General features: G+C 34.6%; 1 protein-coding gene across 1 annotated transcript in view; it reads left to right on the top strand.

Annotated features, from left to right (window-relative positions):
- Nucleotides 1-23,821, top strand: part of LOC136413898 (fibrillin-2-like) — a 51,500-nt gene that overhangs the window by 23,094 nt on the left and 4,585 nt on the right. The window contains exons 34-43 of the mRNA XM_066397659.1: nucleotides 1,522-1,661; nucleotides 1,721-2,013; nucleotides 3,354-3,486; nucleotides 3,543-3,791; nucleotides 3,904-4,098; nucleotides 4,157-4,282; nucleotides 4,343-4,576; nucleotides 8,172-8,336; nucleotides 12,831-13,036; nucleotides 15,160-15,399. Of these exons, the coding sequence (XP_066253756.1) occupies nucleotides 1,522-1,661; nucleotides 1,721-2,013; nucleotides 3,354-3,486; nucleotides 3,543-3,791; nucleotides 3,904-4,098; nucleotides 4,157-4,282; nucleotides 4,343-4,576; nucleotides 8,172-8,336; nucleotides 12,831-13,036; nucleotides 15,160-15,399 (1,981 nt within the window). The remainder of the gene's footprint in view (nucleotides 1-1,521; nucleotides 1,662-1,720; nucleotides 2,014-3,353; nucleotides 3,487-3,542; nucleotides 3,792-3,903; nucleotides 4,099-4,156; nucleotides 4,283-4,342; nucleotides 4,577-8,171; nucleotides 8,337-12,830; nucleotides 13,037-15,159; nucleotides 15,400-23,821) is intronic.

Below are 23,821 nucleotides of genomic sequence, written 5' to 3'. Positions count from 1 at the left end.
TTGATTTTACAATATTATATTTATTTTTTAATCATATTGAAAAAATGAGAAGGAACTGTGCTAATTTTAGAATTAGATTTTTTAACATTTTTGCTAATTATAAGTTTAGATATTGTAGTTTTTATGACACATGATATTTTTTTAAATTGCAATGTTTTGTATTATAAGATTCCGCTCACGTCTGTCGCTAACCGCGCAACCCCTTGGTCTTTTTCGGAGGCATATTAAACCTTATGCGGACCTTCTCCCACTTGTACAATCCCTATGTTTGCACGTGAACTGGTGATACCTACATGTATTTTTTTAATAAAAAATGTATCTTTCCATCTTCTTATCTATTTTTCCTATACATCACGTTTGAGTGTAAAGAATAATCCCCATTTTAATATTAAAGCCTCAAATATATTTTTAGAGCTCGCAAAAAATTACAAACTTAAATGAAGTCGTGGTTAAAGCCAGTTGCCGTATCGCAACAACTATTGCTGAAGTTCTTTGAGTTACGAAACGAAATTGATATATTTTTAATGGAAAAATTAAGGTCAGTTCCAGAATTTTCATATCCCATGTGGTTGTGAGATTTAGCATTTTTGATTGACATGTGCCCCCCCGTTAATTGTAAGTTTTTTTTTATTACACAAATTGTCATAAAAACGTTGAAATAGAGGTTTGGTATTGGTCAGATTTTTGGTTTTGATATAAATTAGCATAATGCTAAAGTTAACAATATGTTAATAATTTGGACTTACATTAATTAATAATCAGAATATGCATCACACAATCACGTTTCAATAACTACACTAATCCACGATCTAGGGGAAATAGACCCAGTAAAGTTTGTTCAGTTTTGGCACACCATTTTTACAAATGAGACTAAATTCATGGTGAAATCGGGAGGAAATAACGTCATCATAATCTCTTATGTTTTCTGTTTTCTATTAAATCATTGGAAATTGCGAATTACTTTGTTACAACAACAACGAAACGACATCATAGAAACAATAATATACCTACCGATCAAAAAAATGGGTTTAATTCTAATTTTAATGGAATGCTGTGACAACTGTGCTGTGTCCAAATCTTGCAGAGAAATTTGGTTTACGTCAATAACGTATTATCAATGTGCTGTTATAGTAAACAAAAATCTAATCAATACCAGGGCTTTATTTTAACATTCCTATAGAAATTAGCCTGCAGTAAATATTGATGGCATATTAACAGCTTTGTCCTTTGCAACGCCCTCATTTTTTTATGATTTATAAGTACTTAAAAAAGTATGCTCTTTAACATTTTAAATAAAAAAACCGGAAATTGTCATTTAAGAAAATGACCGATGACGTAATTAATATCACTAATATTTAAAAAAAATGTTTTTTAAAAATTAAATCGACGTGTCCGAGGATTTTTTCCAAAACACGTTAGTTTTAATATTAATGAATTCATTCCATACTTTAGCAAAGCACTGTTTAGAAATCTTAACGTATTTAAAAAATTGTTCTAAATCTTCTACATTTTTACACACAGGCAAGATCAATGTTACGACACATTCGCAAAAGGTAAATGCTCTGAACCGCGAGGCATGCAAATAACAGCCAAAGAGTGCTGCTGTTCCAAAGGGGCAGCTTGGGGTCGATATTGTGAGCGATGCCCTCTGGAAGGATCTCGTAAGTACCCGATTTAATTTTTTAACTGTAAGTTGCAAACACTAAGAAATCAATTACAGCTGACTTCTTGAAGATGTGCCCGGAGGGTCCTGGTCGAATGGATACCGGAAGCGACTTAAACGAGTGTGAATTGATGCCCAATGTGTGTGAAGGAGGCGAATGTGTCAACACAGATGGATCTTTCCGGTGCGACTGCTCAAGCGGATACACTCTGGATGAGACTGGAAAGAAGTGCGTGGACGAGAACGAGTGCTACATTAATCCCAACATATGTGGAAACGGCACTTGTTCCAATTTGTTGGGAGGATTTGAATGCACCTGTAGCGACGGATTTGCTCCTGGACCTGTGCAGGTAAACCAAACCCGAAATTCCTTTCTTTTTCTGCACATTACCATACTCAAAGTCCGCATCTAGTTACCTAAAGTGGCTACATTCTTGAAATATCCGCAATAAGAGGGAATGAAATAGGAACTGGCAAGGAAAGTTGGCCCTAACAAGCATACCAACGAGTCTCTCGAACAACTATGTAACGTCATTGTACGTTGTTAAGGAATTTTTCAGCGAACCTCCGACGTAAAAGTTGTCGTGCCCGAAAAATAATGAAGCCACTTGAAATTCGGGACTGATATTTTTCTGGAAAGTGACGGTCTTGGCGGAATTATAAGGAAGAATTGCTCCTAATGAGGCCGAGTTTGTAATATTTCTAACCGCACGTGTTGGGTGGAAAAACGAACTGAAGTTCGGGCTCTTGTAAGCGAAAATACACTTTTATAATGTGAAGCTATTTTTTGATGATCGTAACTTATTGAAATTATCTGGATTGTTGATGATAATCTTTCTTCCTTAATATTTATTTTTCAAACAACAGATAAATTGATGCGACTGCAATTATCTCAAAACCTCGTAGATGTAAAAGAGCGATTAATACAGATATCACCAGTTCAAATGGAAACATAAGGATTGTGCAAATGGGAAAAGGACCACATAAGATTTAACATGTTTTCGAGAAAGAACAGCGAAGTGGGTTGTGAGGCTAGTGGCTAACGTAGACGGAGTTAGTTCAAAGTTACCAAATCTTTCCTCGTTTCAGAATTTTTACTAATATAAGTTTTAGTGATTAATCGTCTTTTTTTTTCATTTTTTTACATTGCTCTTTTTTGCTCTGATATTTTTTTAAAATTTTATCCCCTCGAAGGCAGAGAAATCGATACCAATCTAAACATCGAAGTGGAGACATCAGTCAGACTGACTCCACCCACTTCGTTGTCGGTCTTTCTCGGATGCATATTAAATCTTATGCAGCTCTTCTTTCACTTGCACAATTCCTAGATTTCCGCTTGAACTGGTGATACCTGTATATACTTGAGTTCATATTGAATTTAGAAATATGAAAATTTTTAGAAAACCACAATGCAAATTTCAGTAAGTTTTACCTCACAAGATTTTCTAAATTTGGAAATTCACAGAACCTCGCATCCTCGTATTGAAATTGGGGCTTTAGATTTCATGAGTTGTGAGAGACTTGTTTCATGTTAAAACTAAAAAAATTTAAGATTCAGAATACGTATATTATTTATATTAATCAGGACTTGCAAAATGGAGTTCCATATTTGAAATTTTCGAAACAACTTCAAGGCATCTATTGATATTGCAAAAATTTTAGATTTCAATGGATTCGAATTAATTTCCAGGTGTGTGAAGATATCAACGAATGCCAAGAACTAGGTAACCAATGTGCCTTCAGATGTCACAACGTTCCTGGATCTTTCAGATGTATCTGTCCGTACGGATATGCCTTAGCACCAGATGAAAGGCATTGCCAAGGTAACTCAAATCACCTCAACATATAGTGTTGTTCTTAAGATTTTCCTACTATTTAGATGTGGATGAATGCAATACTCCTGCCAATAATTGTCGATTCATGTGCAAGAACCTAGTGGGTTCTTTCATGTGTATTTGTCCTGAGGGATACACTCAAGTGGGTTACGGTGACGACTGTCGTGATATAGATGAGTGCGATGCTCATCCAGATTTGTGCGAAAATGGGCGCTGCATTAATTTGCAGGGTTCCTTCAGGTGTGATTGCTTTGAAGGATTTGAACATAGCGATGATGGAAAGAGATGTTTGGGTTAGTATAGAATAAAAGTTATTTTAAGTTTAAATTCCGTATAGATTCATTATAATACCTGAAGAAATAGCTCGTTGGAACCTTCTTCTTGAAATTTCTAACTTTTATTTAGATCGAAGAGAAGGGTTTTGCTATCGTAACCACCAATGCACTAATAAATACGAGCATACTTTCAAATCTACCAAAGCTGATTGTTGCTGCTCTATGGGAGAAGCTTGGGGTCCTGTTTGCGAGGAATGTCCTTCTAGATACTCGGTGGAGTATCAGGAATTATGTCTTGAAAGTGGCTTTTTGATTACCGGAGAAGGTCCGTTGATGCAAAATACTTTATTAAGTTTTGTAACAAAATTTGAAATTTGCATTAGATATCAATGAATGCGAAACAATACCAGACTTGTGCAAAAATGGACGATGTATCAACACTATGGGATCTTACAGATGTGTTTGCAATAGAGGGTTCAAGAGTGATGGGTCTGGATTAAATTGCATTGGTAAGTTCACATAAAACTCGATTAAAATCATATTGATTATGCATTTTCTCTTCAACTTAGATATAAATGAATGTGAGCGTTCACCTTGCCAGTTCAACTGTCAAAATACAGAGGGAAGTTTCATCTGCTCCTGCCCTAACGGTTTCCTGTTAAATGCTGATGGGTTGACGTGCAGGGATTTGGATGAGTGCGCCACTGGTCAGAATTTATGCCAGCAGAACTGCATCAACACTGAAGGAAGTTATACTTGTTCATGCGATAAGGGATACACTCAAGTTGGAGATAAGTGTGAAGGTAAATTAAAGATTAGTCAGATTTGTATAATAATCTAGCAAAATTGGCCATAATAGCTATAACTGACGGTATTTCACTAAAAATCTGTCTTAAAACATTGGAGGTAACCATTATGAAAATCCCAAGTGCACTTACTATATTTGAAATTCTCTTCCATTAAATGTTCTGAAATTCTCGCGACTTGTCATAATATTTTTAATTTTGAGCTTAATCCTTAAATGTCCAATTTAAAATCCTGAAAACTTCACATTCTAATTAATCTCAAATTTGCCAATATTCAGGTTTCTCCTTAAATTTTCTATTTTAAATCTTGATCTTATGACTACTTCGCAATTTCCAGGTCTCCAGTGGCATTATGAAAATTGCAAGTATGAGCATAATCTAAAATTTCAAGTTTCAAACTTTTACATCGAAGTTTTTAATAAAAAAAGAACTACTTAGTTCAAACAGGCAATCGTCTCTCGCGTTTTCAAGGATTAAAAGCCATAATGAACCAAGTTCTTTCTTTTTTACGACAACGTCAATAACCTTTATGGAAGTGCCATAAGTCATAGAGAACAGAAGACTAAACTAAGAATGTTTCCTTCCCGAAATCAAAGGTATAAAAATATTTACAAGAGCTTAGGTACAAATTTGAACCTGATTTTATGCTCTTCTATATGGGATGTAGGGGCTTAGAAGCTGAGGTGAATAAGTTAAAGTAAAGAGGAAAATTAATACGCAAATCCTAGTTGCACTCCCTGTGATTTTCAAGCTAGATGTCGACAAATTAGGGGCACAGAAGATCTGATTTATTTATCTTTTAAGTATGCCAAGACAGTTTTCTCAAAGACGATAATAAAAATACCAGTTTTGAGAGTTCTTCTTAGTAATAAACCTGCAGTAACTTCTGAAGTGACGGACTTGTAAAATTCATTGAAAAAACACATTTCAAAATATTACTTAACTCGAGTGAAACTTTAGCAATAAATCTGAAACAGCAGTAACAGTTACAAGTATCACTAATAAATCTGACGTATTCTGAAGTAGGTACCCAGTGCCACATAAACTCTGTTAAAATATTTAGCAGGTATTTGGATAAGGTCGATAAGCTCGAAGTAAGCACACGAAATTAAAATATAAAGCAGTTCTAACCTATTTGAAGGTGCCCGGAGTAACTGGCTTGTAAATTGCATTAAAATATCAGATATTCTCAGATATTATTCAATTTTGAGTGAAACACCAGTGACAAACTTGAAGCATGAGTAATAAATTTGAAATACTTTGAAGTATCTCGTTTATTATAAATTTCATTAAAATAACCGAGATCTTGGGATATTATTCCAACCTTAATGAATTGTTAATGATAAACTTGTGTAATCTGATGTTACTTGCTGGAAGTAATATTCGTTAAAATGCTAACGATTTCGAAGTATTATTAAAATTCTCATCAGAAACATCAATAATACATATATCAGATGGCTGGTCTTGGAGGGAGAAATATCATCGTTGAGTTTGAAGATCTAAAACATGAAAGAAGTCAAGCCTTAAAACACGTCTAGAACTAAATTTTTCATTCAAAGAAAAGAACTTTTCAAATTAAAAAGAACAAAGCTTTTTGCTTTGTAAATTTGTAGCAGTGAAAAGGGAAATAATTACCTTCTGATTTAGAGAGTATTCTTTTATAGACTGATTTGCTCTATGTAGATATAATATTCTATAATTGGTTAATCCGTTTTGAATCACTGTTTAACCTGAATTGCCTCTAGGTCTGGTAGATCACCGGAATATCTAAAGAGTTGTCTCCATGCTCTATATTCCTAATAATGTGTGTAGAGTTGCACCTCAAACTGCGCATTTGCGGTAAATAATCAGAGCTAGATAATATATTTTGTAAAGATCAATGTTAACTTCTTCGTTCGGTGATTTTTGTTCTTCTACCAAACCAGAACGTACCTTCAAGTGCACTTTGCATTAGTTTCAACTGGTTGATCGCTACTGAAATATGATTTTCCAGGATTTTTCAAGGATGTTCCTTGAGTGAGCTGTTCTCAGCTCGAAATGCGTCCGTCTAACTGACAAGATTTCGCTCTAAACCGTACATCTCCATTGAAGCCAGAAAGGTAACACGCGCATCGCACGTTGTTCCCTCTGGATTATTTTACGATAGTATATCCTAGAAGGGATTTGCTTCGAATCATTGGGGATTTGCCAGAGTCAACGTGGAAAGCGTTCAGGCCAAGCACACGCGGTCAGTAATTATCTTGAAATATCGCCGAAACGTGGATTATTTATGGACTTCCCCCTAGTTGTTTTTGAGCCTGTTCTCACCCCCAAAACAAGCAAGATTTTCCAACTAAGTTAAAGTGCATGTATATGCATGCGCGGCATAATGCCTTTCCCTCTATCACACGAGGTTTTAATAATACATTAAACGCTCCAGTGATTAAACGAGCTCCCCAAGTGCAAGCCCAAATTCAGTTGCAACATGTTTGCATTATTCCCTGTGTCAGCAAAGAGGCATATTAATTTTATTTCACTTCCTCTTATAGACGCTTATGAATGTTTCATAACGTGTGATAATCATTATTTTGCAGTACAGTCCCAAGAGAAAGAGAGAATTTAATATTAATGGATTCTTTGTAGACTCGCTACGAAACATTGATTGAATTTTTGAAGATTAAATTTTCCAGTTACCTTGTATATTATTAAATATGAGGATTCTGGAATCGGGCTTGATAAGGCACTGTATAACCCGATTCAATTCAAAATTTCATAAATCGTTTATTGGTCGATTCAACTGAGAAATTCATAGGTTACTTAGGATACCTTTAGTAGCAATTTCGTGAAAAGTTATTTAAAAGTTCCATCAAGTTTGCTAATCAACATTTTTAAAATTTCTAATTTTTTATTAACATGATAGAAGTAATTTACATAAGGTTCTGGTCCCGGAATTGGTATGTCACTATTTTATAGCCGATTCCAATGAAAGTTTCACAGACTACTAAGAACGCCCGTAGCAGAAATGTCTCTAAAGTTTATAGTCAATCTTGGAAATCAAAATTTTGTATGTATAGCCAGAGATGAGGTAGAATCTTTGTTAGTATGCCTCGTGTGCGCATTTGAATGGCCCCAGTTTGAACTATCATGATTCGAAGTCTGTTTGGTTAAACCAGAGCTAGTACTTAAATAATCTCTTAAGAGACGCATTGCTGTTAGAAATGAAATTAATTTGGCCGCAATACTATTCTTATAAGATGGTTCAAGTATCCATTCTAGTTCAACGAAACTGACTTGGACTTTGATTATACAACTGGCCTTAAATAAAAATCATAGAATATTGCCGGTTTTCCTAATTTATCGTTAAGGGGTGAAAGTTAAGGGTCATATTTACGACCTGATAAAACAGATCTCATGAGGCCAACTCAGGAATAGCACCTTAAAAGCAGAACTTTTGTTCATTATGATAAGAAACATAACAAGGCACTCGTTGAGGAACTTGTGATTTACTTAGGGAACATGCCAATACTGAGTATTTTTTCTAAGAGCTGTGAACTTCTTTCGTTCCGTTTCATTTGTGGAATACTATAATTAGATATTTAATAATTTGTTGCAGATATAAATGAATGCGACAAACCGGGTTATTGCCCCAAACCAGGTCGATGTGTGAACACTTTGGGCAGTTTCAAATGCATTTGTCCAAGGAGATTTAAGCTGGATTCTACAGGTACTTATTGCACGGATGCCGATGAGTGCCTCGACGATTCAAAATGTGCCGAAGGTGAGTTGAATTAGTATAATACAATACAAGATCAGAAATATTTCATTAAGATCGAGAGATAAAATAAATCTCACCACAATAATGAAGGTTCCCATTGAGAATAGTATACAGGGTGTTAAGTATGTAGACGAAATTTAAGGGGTGAATATTTTAACGATTATAGCATAAAATTTTCATATTATTATTCAAATTTAAATTTTAAATTCATTTTTTCATTATATTTTTTCACAACAACGAGACATCCAATGAAATTTTACATACCGCGAGAGCTGATGGGAAACTCAAATATTTCCTCAATTTCTTGTTTACTGATAAAAGACGGGGCATACTATCGTATGCCTGAATTTAAGTAGCCATAACTTTTTTGTAGCTCCCCGTATGCCATTTTTGAATCCAAAAAATATTCTTTATTTATTTTTACCGATATGAGATACCCTTAGTGCTTTTTCATTAAAAGCAGTCTCAATCTGAAAAAAACGTGTTTGAAATTTGAATTTTGTCTCTTAATATTACCAATATTACTAATAATACACTAATATTAGCAATAATTGTTAAAACCGACCACCACCTTCCGCAATACATGCATTAGTTTGCCACAACATTGATTGGCAAACTCATTAAAACATACCTGGTGTATGTTTAATAATTGCACACTACTCAAATATCCTATCCCTCAGATCTTATTGATTTTCGACTGTCATTTTATAAATTAGCAACTTCAAGCCACCCCACGAAAAACTGTCTGTTGGGTGATCTGAGAGACCATATATGTGATCCTGTTTCTTCTATTCAAGAGTTAAAGTAATTCTCGTTCAGAGAGGCAAAACTATACTAATATATAATGGTGGAGCATTTTGTATGAACCAGATCTTTTGTCCGGTCCTTAACTCAACATCTTTTAAATATCTAGGAAGATTATATTCTAAACACCTTTGGTGTTTTTCTCCATTAAGTTGTCGAATAAAATGATCACCGGTAGTTCCAATTTAAATGTTGAGAGTGCCTTCCATCGGTAAAAATGAACGGAAAATAAGTTTTTCAAATGAACACTGAGAATGTATTTAAATTTCCAATAACCAACGCTTCTGGTATGCAAAATTTCGTCATAATACCGCATTATTGTCCACAGATATGTAAGTTTTTCTCTGAAGTTGTCTAGGGTTTATTGATATTAACAGATACATTTATGATTTTACTTGCGGATAATAGTGCTGGTGAGCCACTCGAAAGAAAAAGGACCTTTTGGATTCGAGGCGTTCTTAAGTACTAAACTAAGGATAATTAAAACAGTGTCGTACCCTGGCTAGAAGGCAATTACCGACTTATGAAACCACCTGAGTCGTTACTGTGGTACTGATAACACTTTGTCGGTACATTTCCATAGATGCCGACAAAGCGCGGCCGCACTTCTCATCAACGCCGACAAAGGGCGGCTATCCTTTCCCACAAGTACCGACAAAGGGTGGTTAGATGTTAATCATAAAATAGCAGAATTGCATGAAGATAATGATTGCGAAACCCTCTTAATTGACGAAAATACTTCTAACCAGGTTGCGACATACATAGGCATCCTATAGGGGCAACATCAGCCCCCTCACAACCCTTTCATCTTAAATTAACAGACCTAACTTATTTACAACTCAAAGACTTCCGATTGTGTCTCGACTTTATCGTAAAAATGGAGAAGTCTTTACATATGTACAAAAGGGTTAGATCTATTCGACCTAAGAATTCCACAGATATGATCAAAAAAGGAAATTCAAATTTTAACTTGAATAGCTGGTAATTATTAAAGTGCAAGATACTGTCTTAATGGGACTTGGAGGTTGGTGTAATCAAACACCCCAAGCCTATAATGCTTTAGAGAAGCGGTTAATTTCTCTCAACTTTTAATGCTCCCTGTTTGGAGAGCAACCACTACCTATTGCAATTAGCCCTAGAAGTCAGAACTTTACGCTCTGTCTATCTAGGTTTTCAGGGTGAACCACGAGGAGGAATACTGTAAGCGGTCCGGAAACGTTGTCGTTAAAACGACAGATGTGGAGGGATCCTTAAGAAACAGAAATACAAAGCACTCAAGAGATTTGATACTCGAGAGAATTGTCTGCCAAGACTTTATGTAATCGGATCGAAGTTGCACATTACGTTTCCAGAACCTTTACCCTTCTCGAGGACTTTGTCGTTGCAGACCCATGTTAATACGAAATTTTATCTTAAAATTATTCTAAGATTTATCCTCTAAAGTTTATCTACACAATTAATTAACACCTTGTACTATTTTATTTTTAACCAGGAATTTCCGAGTAACTAAAGATGCGCTTGAATATTATTTACATATATACTATATTCCCCATTTTGGACTGGATTTTCACTCAGGAGTTAGATTTTTGATAGTTGTTGGGGCATAAAGCAATAATTACCTAATTTGAGTTATCAATATACATTACATACATACATATTAATGCATAATAAAATCTAATATGCGGTAGGAAAATCGACCATGGAAATCAGGACGGGAAATCGAGCTGGGAAATCGGGACAGGAAACAAAGGAAAATAATGTGATATTTTTTAAATTCTAATAATTTTAATTTTGGAAAGCGATCATGTCATCGTTACCTGTGTGGTCGAAAATAAAATTATTTAGCTTAAGGAAGTGCTAAATCCTCAAAATGGTGCCCGTCCTTTAAATAGCGTTTACAAGCAAACGGCCAATTACTTAGTAACGCATAACAACTTCAAATTGTCGCAAACGGGCGTCGGGCCCGGCTTTCGGGCTTGCCGTCCGTTCTTGTAATGATTACTGGCTAATAAACATCCTTGTCTCGGGTGTTGTAATAAAGAAAGGATGAGGAAATTTGCCCTAATTTTCTCCACAAATTTTTGAGATAGAGCTCAAGATAAATAGTCGGTTCCCTGCATTAATATTAATATATTTAAATTACTATAAACTTACCGTTCACCATTGTGACCATTCACCACTACAATTTTTAATTTTACAGCACCATGTCTGTTCAACATGAAACTTAGACAAAAACACTGAACTCATTTTTTTGTTAACTTTAAAGGTTATTTGAGTCCCGAATGTCGTCAACGGATCGTGAGCGCCGCGAAGGTTAAATGCCATAGATTCCGGATAAAAACCGGTATATTTTCTAAACAAATAGAGACATCGAGTTGAAATTTTCAGGATATAACTAAAATTTTATGCTCTTGCTAATTAAAATACCAAACCCGTATTATTCCATTTGATATTTGCACGAAATTTATAAAAATTCAAGACTTCATAATAAAGCGCCCTCAAACGATGCTTTCATTAACTAAAATGGATTTTCTGACACATTCTTGGATAGAGCAAAAAAACTCTTTCTAACTCTTTCTAATCACTTTTTTCAATCCTATGATCCGTTCCCGAAATATTTAAGTTTTTATATGACAACGTTCGCAGGGCCCTATACAGAAAACTTGTAAATATATTTAAAAAAATTCATATATCTAAATTATGCAGAAACTTTCCACCAATAAAACTATGACATTGCCAGTACATCTTTTAATTGCATTTTCTTCAGTTATTCGACATATAAGATGTTCACTATATAAGATGCAGCATTTAGCGGTGGAGTTAGGAATTTTAAAAAAATCCAGCATTTTTTGTTGGTTACTTTTGTTATACCATTTTTTATTTCAAAGCTGCATCTGTAATAGTTTTAGAGATACAGCCGGCAGTTAACCGTTCCACCGAACAGGTGTCCCCGGTATAGTGAAAGTCATAGAGCTTGGGCACTGCCAATATTCTCACTACTAATTTTCGAATAAGTTCACCCTTCGTAGACTATAATAAATAAAAAAATTCTATTTATAAAACGAAATTTGTTATTTATAATTCGGGGTAAAAAGGTTAAAACCCCATCAAAAATGCGAATTTAAGGGTAGTATTGCAAATTTTGTAGATCTACTTCGTGAGGATGTTAACTGCGGGATACAAAATTTTTCGAAATGATTCAAAATTAAAAGTTTTGTGGTATCACTTTGCGGTTTAATAAGATGCAAAAGCAAAATATTTTGAGGAAATTCGAAGAATTTGAAGAACAGAAAATCAGAAAACTTAAAAAATATAAAGCTGAAGGCAAAATTTCGAATAAAAAAACAAATTTTGGGATTGAAATTGTGCAACGTCATTAATAAAAGTTTAAAAGCAATGAGGAAAATTTCAAATTTACCTCCACATTTTCGGGATAATTTAGTATCGAGATTAATTTTGTCATTCTTAAATACCCATGGTTAAATGTCACAAATTCCAAACGAAAGGGAAAAACGAAATGTCCAGGCTTTTTTCGGATATATATTTTTGGAACTACGGAGATTGAATAATTACGGTAGTTTTATTGTTTGCAATGGTGAGCACACAATTTGGTCTGCACATATTTTAAGCAACGTTTCTACTCATTACTCCTATAACAGTGCTTGCTAAATTTGTCCTTTGGTGATATTACAGGATGCCAAAACCAAATTGGTGGATACAGATGTGGGTGCCCTGATGGATATTCCCTTCATCCCTATTATAATCAGTGCATAGACAAAAACGAGTGCCTAGACAGCCCTTGTGGAGGAACTGGGAACTGTTTCAACACTCCTGGAAGTTATCGCTGTGGCTGTCCTGATGGTTACCAGTTTGATGCCAGATTAAACATTTGCGTTCAGGTAAAACATTGTTTTCCCTTGCAGTATTTTGCAGCTAGTGATAAAAACCTAAACAATCGTGATTCCCTACTAAACCTCACAAACAAGCCCTGTCGGCGACCAAAAAACAAGTTGCCACTCTGGACTTGTTATCAAAAAGTTAGTTCCATAAATTTTCCACGTAATCACCTAAGAAACGAACGTCCTACTCCCTGAATACAAATCAACCACTGCTTGTCGATGCCAGAAGCAGAGGAATATCAAGTTAAAATTAACGAATATCCGGAATGGCTATTTATGGAGGTCTTTTGGCTTAGCCCTTCGCGAGTGCCCATAATTTTGTTGAAATATTTAGCAGCAGTCTTACGGGTAATTTTATTGCTTAAATTTAGTGCCTAGGGATGGATAGAGGCCCTTTTCGGGCGTCGATCAATATGCCCGTATTAAGCAATTTGCAGGCTGCAAGAGCGTTGTGAAATGCGTGGTGGATGTGAATCTTGAAAACTTGCGTTACTTATTATTTTAGTTGAAGAGGTTACTCGATGAAAAACTTGATATGTCTCGTGGGAAACTGAAGACTATGTAAAAAGGCAATTTTTTTCTGTGTCCATCTAACAATGACGAAACTTCAATGTTTCACTTGCGGGAAAAGAGCTAATCACCCTAAAAGATTTGTGGTTTAAAGGTCTTGCCCTACAACATGGGAAGTTCATGCTTAAATTATTTGGTGACCAAAATTGGTGGTTTTCTGGTATGGGTCAGTGATTGAAAATAACACCGATAATAGAGGCTTTTGGTTCCACGTAAATTTAGGTTAGTTCGTTGTTGACACGTTGAGGTGTTTAGGAAAGAAAGAAGGATCGATCATATAAAGAGATCGTGTCAGCTACTCAGCTGACGACTACTATGCAGTGTCTCCAATATTTCCACGGAAAGCATTGTTTATGGGCACGACGATTTCTGGCTTATGTCACCAACTTCCTATTTATCACACCGCGATTCTGTAATACAGAGATCAATTTTTTGATTACCTTCTTGGGTTCCGAGAAGCCAAGTAAAGACTCGCAGCAAACACAAAAATATGGAACGTCGCCCCCACACAAAATCCTCTAAACCCTCTTATTCTCTGAGAGGATCGCGCTGATTTATTCGTGGCAACTCTAGCGTAAAATCAAATATCTCTTTAAACAAAATATGATCCCGGCGTTTGATATATAACCCGGTAAAGGCAGGGGTGATCTCCCACTTTGCATGCAAATAAGAAAAGTTAGATTACATTTCCAGGCGCCGAAATTATTATATTTTCGATATGCATTTAGATATGTTTGTGTCGTTTCTTTTGCTTTCTTCTCGCGTATTTTCGGTTTGGTTCGCTTGAAATTGTGCTTGGGTGGGCCTTTGTTTGCTGTATAATCCTGCCATTATGCCGAGGCTTACAGGCGTCGAATCGAGAGACGAGATAAATTAAATTTGAATTCGAACTCGCCTGTCACCGGATTTGGTTCAACTTTAAGGCCCTTAATCGCGGTCTGTCAATAAGCGGGAATTTACCTTTTCCTAGAGTTTCCAGACCGACATCCAACTGCCCGCACAGACTTCTGCAGGTGATGTATTGAGCCGACAAATAAAAAAGATATATAAACATTAGCTCTTGCTGGAACTTGATTACGCGAATGATCATGACGTCATGAGTTTTGAGAAATTTAATCTCTAAAATTTGAGTTTATTTCGCGTATTTAGTATTTGCAGCTGCGTCCTATTTCCTGTTTTAAATTTGCCCTAATCATAAAGGACATTTCCAGGGGTTGAAGTGCCTGGAGGGTTTTTAAAATGTATGCTGTTTAATTCATAAACGCGCCTCGAGTGATATTTTAATGGCTCAAATTTTGATATACGTCTAGAAATGGAGCCTTTGAATTTTAAAACGTTTACCGGATTGGTTAAATTTGGCGCTGTCGCTCGGAATTCAATTTCGGTGCGGACCCATTAATCTCCGACCCGAATATCATAAATTTTATTTCGAGCCATTGCCGGACCTCCGGGCGACATGAAAAATGAATTTTATATTATTATTTCGTTTTTCTATTTAATTCTGTTTAAACATATTCTGCTTGATTAATGGATTTTCCGGGTTGATGTTTTAGGTGGCCCCCAGCTGCATTGGATCCCCGTGTGCATTTGGATGTTCCGCTACCGGAGCCGGTTTTTCATGTGGATGTCCCCAGGGCTATGCTCGCATTGGACAAGGACATTGTCTGTCCACTGTTACTCCTGCTTTAGCTGGATATGATATAGGAGATGTACCCACTTATCCCATTGATGAGTCTCAGCCAGGAGCTTCCAAGGATAAGCTTATTACCACTGAAGGATGTTTTTCATGTCAGGTATGAAATGATAAATCATGGTATAAAACGACTAGGAGAAACAAATTTACAAAAAAAAGCATAGACCAGAGGAATATGTGCATATGTACTATTATAAATCTAGGAAGGGACGTTTGAACTTTATTGCCATTTCCATGGCAAATTGCCGAAAAGATGCTCTAGTGAGATAAATCAGGTAACAAACTTCTATTATTTCCATCTTTCTCACTAAGAATAGCGATATTACCCACTCATCTTTTGATAAGCATAATATGACTTTTGAAGCTGCTGGTCATCACTTTCAATTCTAAGTAATTAAATAATATAGACACGGAATGTAATAGATCGGCAAATGTTTCGTTTGTGAGATATAGGATATTAAAATTTTGAATTTATTCCACCTTTTTACAGATTTTTTTATATTTTATTGTATAAATTTGCGGCGAGCACTACTTTCATACGCGATTTGATGTTTTACGTGGTGCTGAAAGTCTGCATATAAGGTAATATTTGTTATGGGCACATAAAAGGTACGAAAAGTATTTGGGGACCTAACCCCAAGTTTTGCGCTTGGAAAAATTTATATTTAATTTATCGGTTTTATCGGCCCTTTTTTCCAATATTCAAGATTCCAATGAACGATTTTATTTTCAATAACAATCAATGCCTTTCTTGCGTTTGTTTTCAGGCTAAACTACATATTTGCACAGGTTTCCTTTGTGACTCAGATTTATTTGCATTTCAGCATGTAGCCTGAAGCCTGAATATTTTTTATGCATGTTACTACCTGCTGCATTCCTTCTAGTTGAATGTTTAAGATTCCAATATAAAATTTTAGTTGTAGTTATTAGGACATTTTTTTTATTCTTCTGCAAAGATCTTCTTCAGCCTTGTATATGACGTAGTTAGGTTTTCATGTAACCTTTAAACTGAAATATTAAGTAACATTTTTCCATTGTCTCCAGATGTGTTCGATCCAGATTTGTTTGCGGTTGAGTTGGAATCGCGAAGATTTATACATAATTTAGAAGTTACTGCACAACGTTTCACCGATTTTCAGGGCTTTAATGGAAGGTTTGTAGGTGAATTTGTGGTAGTTAAATCAAAACAGTTCTCCCTAATCTTTCTTCCGATAACTTTTCGATCTTTTACTGATTTGTAGCGCTTGGAACCTGAAGAGTTGTTCTTATCTTATCAGATTACGCTTAGGTATTTTACAAACTTATGGGTTTTAATCCAAGCTGTTTTTTAGCGGATTTGATAAAAATCAAAATATACCTCTTCAGTCTTCCCCAATTTTTTTCTAAAATTTAATGATTTACCTTTGTTTGCAGGAAGAAATATTTTATACGTTTGTGAATTTATTGCGTTTAATTCTCAAGGTTCTAACGAAAGGTTGTATTAGCTAATCTGCAACAGCCAAAATATACCTCTCCATTCGTTCCAGACATCATGTTAAGCATTTTCTAACATATATTTTGAAAACATGGACAGTTATTTATGCTTATTTTACCGCTCCTATACATTTCATGCATCTTTTTCAATGTTATTTTGGACAAGTTTGGCTGGATGCAACATGAAACCTAAAGATTCATGCCTATTTTATTAGTCTTTGCATATATTTTGATACGTTTTCAAATTTCTAATGGACGGCATTATTTCGAAGTCTACAGCATTGAAATTCTCTTGGGTAATTTACCTCTTCATTAGATGTCTCCGCAAACTTCTCCTGATATGCAACGACGTATTCTGATGTAGATTTATTAGCGCTTCAATTTGAAATCCAAATGTTTGCTAGTTTTATCTCTTTCTCCATACCTTTTCTTCGATTCAAATTAAAATCAAAACATTTATAAAAGCATTCTAAAAATTAATCCTCAGTTAACGATATTCTGGCGGTGTTTTCTTAAAATTTAAGGGAAAACAACACTTTAAAACTCAAAATGCGTCTTTAAGACATCTTTCTAAAAACGTCTGTTTATTTTACAAATCTGGTTTGCAAAACCTCAAAATATACTTCAATCTGAGGACACTCTGTATATATTTCCAAGGTTTTCTGATTTAAATTAGCTTCCAAGTCTCTATTTGGAACCCGAACATTAACGCTTGTCTTATCGCGCTCTGCGTATCTATTCTTGCGTAATAAAGGCTTTATTGATGAATGAAGTATTGATAATAACTCACCTCGATAACTTTCTGGATTCTAATGGAATAGTGTGTTCACGAATCTACAGTAATCAAAATTAATTAAATCTATTCGGAGTATATTATACAAGATTTGTGCACCTGAGTTTAAAACCAGAGTATTAATTTCTCTTCCATAAGAATCTGCATACCCTTTCTTCATTTTTCAAGGTGTTACGGAGTCTGAAATAATTAAACAATTTCTTCTAAATCTTCAAACACCTTCTCCGATTGAGATTTGTTTGCACATGAACTTAAAATCTGAAACTTTACGTTTCCTTATCAATTTCTGCATTCTTTCTCTTAAACTTTAAGGGCCCCAACGAATGGATGTATTACTGAATCTGCAGCAATCAAAATGTAAATAGTCAACTTTCTCCAGATACTTATTCTTATTGAATCTTAAAGATTTGTATATATTTTAGTGGTTTCCGCAGATCCTACAACTAAAATTTTCAAGTTTTTAATGAAGTAATAATACTGATAATACCTGTGTTACTTTTTTTTGAAAACCTGAAGCAAATTATTACTTCTCGCGAAAGCGGTTAGAGTGGATTGATGAATTGCACCTGCTTTGACACGTCTTGATACAAGATTAAAGTGGGTAGTAAGGTAAAGGGCGGTTTTCCCTAGGGGGACGTTGTTTATGTCCTTCCGGTTCTGATTGAGTCCGGGACGTGTGGAGCAAATTTTATTTACCGTTGCCCTTTTGGGGGTTGAACTTTAAGAGACTCCGTGTCAAGCAAATCAACTTTCGTTAGTTACGTTTCGAGTAACAGAGAGACATCTTCCAGATTAGTTTATCTCCGTAGTTTCGACTTTGTTCCCATTGAAACTGAAACGTTACACCGTGACAAAATTCAACTTTTCGATGGAGAGTGAAAACGCGACAATTTATTTATAAGGATTACCTGCCCCCTAGAGACTGGGAACCGGTACAGCTGATCCAGTTATCCGTCGTGTCCGAAACTTAATTAGAACTACGGTGCATGAACTATTCATCTCGAGGGGTAAGAAACCCTTGTTTACCAAGAAAGGTGCCTGACCGACCTTCCGACGGCGACATAATTCCGACATGGTTTGGAAACTTCAGCTCGGCTTGAATATTAAAGTTTGGAGTATGCAATATTCCAAAACTAGCTAAAGAACCTAGCTCAAAACATGGTAATTATAAAAAAAAGTTTATTATTGCTCCTCAAGGAGTCCTAAAAGAGGGTGACTTTATGTTTAAGATGCTATACATCTATCTAAGAGCACTGTACTTTTTAACATAATTGAATAAGCCTCATCCAAGATTACGAAGTTTAACTACAGTAAAGTTTACTTTCGAGCTTTTGCAGACATACTTCTTGATGAAAATAAAATTGAATTGAGAATTTTATGTAAAAATATCGTAGTGTTCCAATTTTGACCTTTCTTTCCAAGACCACTATGAAGCTTCGCTGTTTCCTCTGAGAATCCAGTCTCAGATATCCTATTTGGGCCTTTAGTTAGTTTAAATTTTAAATTTAATTTAGTACTTAGAATAAATATAAAATTGGATGAAGAATGTAATGCATAAAGATTATAAAACTCTTCAAACTCGTTCCCTCTATTCGCGAGTAAAGTATTAAGCATCACTGTTGTGTTCGCCTATAGATAGCGCCTAAGCTAGCAGGAACTTTAACTATAATTAAGTTTACTGTGTAAGTACAACACACTTGGCCCCATATCTCCCACGATAAACATAAAATTGAATTGAGAATTTCATGTAGAAAGATGGCAAAGTTCTTAGTCTCTCTGTTTGAGAGGGCTATTAAGTCTCACGGTTCTCCCTAGAGATAAAGGCTCAGGTAACCTATCTGGAACGTTAATTACAGTTAGATAAATACAAAATTGAACGGAGTATTTCAGGTTGAAATATGGCAAAATTAATGAATTTCGGTTCATTTTTCGAAGTGTGCGATCAACCTTCAATGTTTTTCTAACTTCCATTAAGCTACCGCAAAATATAACTACACTTACATACAATTGAGTCGAGAACTTAATGAGAATATATATGATTTATTTTAGAAATAAGCTTCAGTATTTTCACATAGATAAAGTCACCAACATATTAACAACTTTAACTATAAATGAGCTGAGTTTTTAAGTATCGCGGCCTTACCCACATATCTCACGTGATAATCACAAAATTGATTGAAGAATCTCATGGAGAGAGATCCCAAAATTCATGAATCTTGATCTCTCGATTGAAGAGTGCTATTAACGCCTTATTTTTAGCCTCCTAACAGAAATTTCCTCGTTTCCATGGAAAATATTTTGCTAGCAACGTTAAAAAAAAGAAAACCGGGCATAATGACCTCTAGATTAACGTACTGGTCCCTTGATTCTAGATATAATTTCCATGAAGAACGCGAGATTGATCGGTATGTGCCTCCAATCTGTTTTCATTGATATTGTCTTCTAGGTAAAGTTACCACGCCTTTGATATATTTACACCAAGCCTCACTAATAAGCCTGTAGATAAAACCTCTCATAAAATATCAAGAATTTTAACTCTAGTTAAGTTTTGGGTTAAGTCTCATGCATTTGCGTTTCATGAGAAATATAACATACAAGAATATTTACAAGTAGGTATAAGGCGATCAAGGAAAAATCCGATATAAAAATTGGCGATAATAGATGAACGATAGTATTTCCGCCTATCGTTTTCTATCATCAAGATTTCTTGAATCCTCTCATAAAATTCTAGAGTCTTATAGAGATGCGGGCTTATGTTGATCTGCAATCGCTCCATATATGATTTATGATGTTAGAGATTGGAATTCGATGGATCACACTTAAATCTCAGGCAATCAACTTGGGTTGAGGAGCGAATGAGAACTCCAATATTACTATGTACTATTGAAAATGTCAAATTCATGATTGAAGCCTAACTCCATCATATCGCTCAACAAACATTTTTAGGTCGGCCGAGTGCGCTTGAAACTGGATTGCGAGTTGTTTTTGAGAAATTGTAACTTCAATTGTAAGCTATAATGTTTTGAAGTTGAACATTTGAATTCCCCGTCGAGTGATGTCTGAATGTCAAAAGGCAATCGAGATCATTCGTGGACAAAGTCGATAGCGCTATTAGAAATCGAGTTTCCATTTAATCAAATATCTACCCCATGGAAAAGACATCAAAATGATTGAATAGAAACCTATTTAATAGGTTTGTTTTTGTTTGATATGTGTTGTTTATTGTTGTTTTTTTCAATGAGTTTTTGTTGCTAGAAGCAAAATGTATGTATAACCAATCAAATATCTCACATTTTCCAGAATGCGAGTTATCGACTATAAACAAACCAGAAATTCCTGGCAATAACTTTCTTTTGCGTCAACTGATCTTGTAAAGAGGAAGATATACAGAAAATTCAATATGAAATTTCATGTAAATATCTGGAAAATATGCTCAGCGTTTGATACCTTTGCTGTTTCTATCCTGCGCGGTCCTTCTTCCTACGTTAATTTAATTTATACTTCAGCAATATACCAAAGCGTAGTCAAATCTATAATTTTAAGACATATGAAAAAAATAAATAATAATAGCTATTCCAAAAAATTTACTGAACGATACACAAACTGAAAATTATGAAACTTCTGCACGAGGTTGCTAAACAAAATTTTTGCATATATAATAAAAAATAGGCTTTAGAAGCTAATCAGAAAATATATGTTAACATATCAGTTTGGTTGGCTACCGAAACACTAGACCATTTACCCACTCTTTGTATTAACGAACAACAGAAATAACATATCTAAATTGTAGAAGATCATTAAGTATATTTATAAAGATTAATAAGATATTTAATGATGTTTGGTACAGTGGTTTACTTTACAAATTGTGCAAACTTCAACCGCCAAAATACCTACTTCATATCATCAAAAACCTATTGGAAAATAGAGAACTAGAAGTTGGAAAAAAACTCTTTTTCCTTAATAAGGACTCCATCAGGAATCGTCACTTTAACTCTTTTTCTTTATAACATTATAATGTGTATGATGTATATAATCATAGCTTAAGGGATAAAAAGCCTATAGAAAAACAGTATACATATGCCGACGATATTGCACTTATCGTACATAACAAAACGTCTGAGAAAGCGTTAGAAAAATTTTAGACACTAATGGACAATATGTTATGGCTGGATAAATGATGACTATCACCAAATGCCTTTAAAAATCAATTTCTTAACTCTCAAATAATCAAATTTTAGCAAAATCGCAACATTAATAGCAGACGGTTACAGGACTAAGGCAAAAAATTGTATAAAATACTTAAGAGGAACAATCGACAAAAAACTGAAATTCGTTAAGCATGTACGAAATATGAAAATAGATATTACTAAATGGATAAAACAAAGGGGGTCAGGGTAAGGTTACCAAAATGGTAAAAACTTGATAAAATTTTATTGCCTTACCAGTTTTCTTTTTGGCCTATATGAAAAAAGTCGATAAATATTATCAGGACAATGAATAAAGTACTCTTTTAACCAGCCAGATGCAAAATAAATCGGAATTTCAAGGAAAGTATCTTCTGGACATTACAGTTTCAAATGCCAGCCTTTGAGATGATAGATTGCTTCCTTTTCCACCTGTTACAACAAGTTGCTATATTCTCTATGCATTTTTAAGAATTAAAGTACCTCTCAGATCCATTATAAATAACAGTATTAGTGTCTTTGTATTATTTTTTATTAAGCAAGGTATATTCATGGACTTCTAATTTTGGAAAAAAAATCATCATACGATGGTTTATTTTTATTTAAACCTTGAATATGCTCTTCAACTACTCCTTGGAGTTGAAGAGAAAAGTTGTGGAAAGTTCCTTTGAGAATCGTAAATTTCGTCATGGTTGTTATAAATATAAATAAACCAGGGACAAATTAATATTAACTAGCCTTTTTGTTTAACACTACTTACTACTATTGTGTAAGAAATGCAAAATGTAAGTATTATAATAATGATTTTATATTTTTATAATTATATAATTATATAAATTACCAAAATCAAGTAATTTCCTTACGGCTATACCTCGTTTGATCTGAATTTTCGCCCATACGTTGCGAACAGCTTAACTTGAATTTTACATTAAAATGAATTTTTAATGAATATATTTTTTTCGATTACTGATGTACAAAAATAAAAAGGTCGGTACAAAAACTGTGACAAAATTATACAAGTCCATTTGCAGACCATTGTTAAACTATGGAGACATATTGAGGGCAAATGTAATGGAAAAAATCTAAACTATACATACCAATTACAAAACACATTGCACAAAGACTAATTACAAAGATAAGATGCCCAAACAATTACTATACTAACATACCAACTGAATGAACAACTGCAAAATAAATAACCGAAAGATTGCAACAACTTCAGGAAAGAGGCAAAGACAATCGTCAGAACTGGCTCATTTTGAACCCTCTTTATCCTAAAAGACAAACAATTCAATCTCGTTCCTTTTCCCTTCAACCACTCTATTGGAGCATTTTCAAATGTATTATTTTTCGTTTCGTTAATTTACATTTTATGAATGATTATATATGTATAGATGTAATTGTTTTTGTCACAAGGGAAAAAAACCAAAGGGTCTATAGCCTTTTTCTTTATGTTTAATATAGGTTCTCAGTCACTAATATACCAAAGCATAGTGTGAAAACTCCTACTAAATTATAATACAAACACACTTAGCAGACCAGACAACTACTTAAAATTCAGGCCTCAATCCACGAAAAAACCCTTTTTATCAACCATTTTTGCAACACCGGCTTTGAAAATAAATGTTTAAATGAACTTACTCCGGACTTAATCCTAAGCCCAAGACAAAACAACGTTAAACATTAAACAGGAGCTCTCTGCACTACTTTTTGTCTGCCCTTTTTGCTGCCAAAGTCGTCTGAAGGGCTCTTCTGCTTTCCGGGTTAACAATCACTCTGATTGAACCTTTAATATTTAATTTCCAGATAAGTATGGATGGGGTGATTCCGGATCGGAGAAATCGACGTTGGGGTGTGAATAATTTTGAATTACTTTTGCATTCGTGGAGATATTGTAGGTCAAGCTTCTTTACTTTTTTCTTAACTCTGTTGAGGGTTTTATCCCAATTTTTAGATAAAAACACTTGGAAGCTCTTGAATTCCGGCGACATTAAAAGCTGTATTATAACTACTAACACTCATTTTTCTATTAAATGTAATAATTGTTTTGATGTTATTTTTGCGATTTTTAA

The sequence above is a fragment of the Euwallacea similis genome, chromosome 15, assembly GCF_039881205.1.
Source record: "Euwallacea similis isolate ESF13 chromosome 15, ESF131.1, whole genome shotgun sequence".
Lineage (NCBI taxonomy): Eukaryota > Metazoa > Arthropoda > Insecta > Coleoptera > Curculionidae > Euwallacea > Euwallacea similis.
This window is presented reverse-complemented; position numbering and strand designations above follow the sequence as displayed.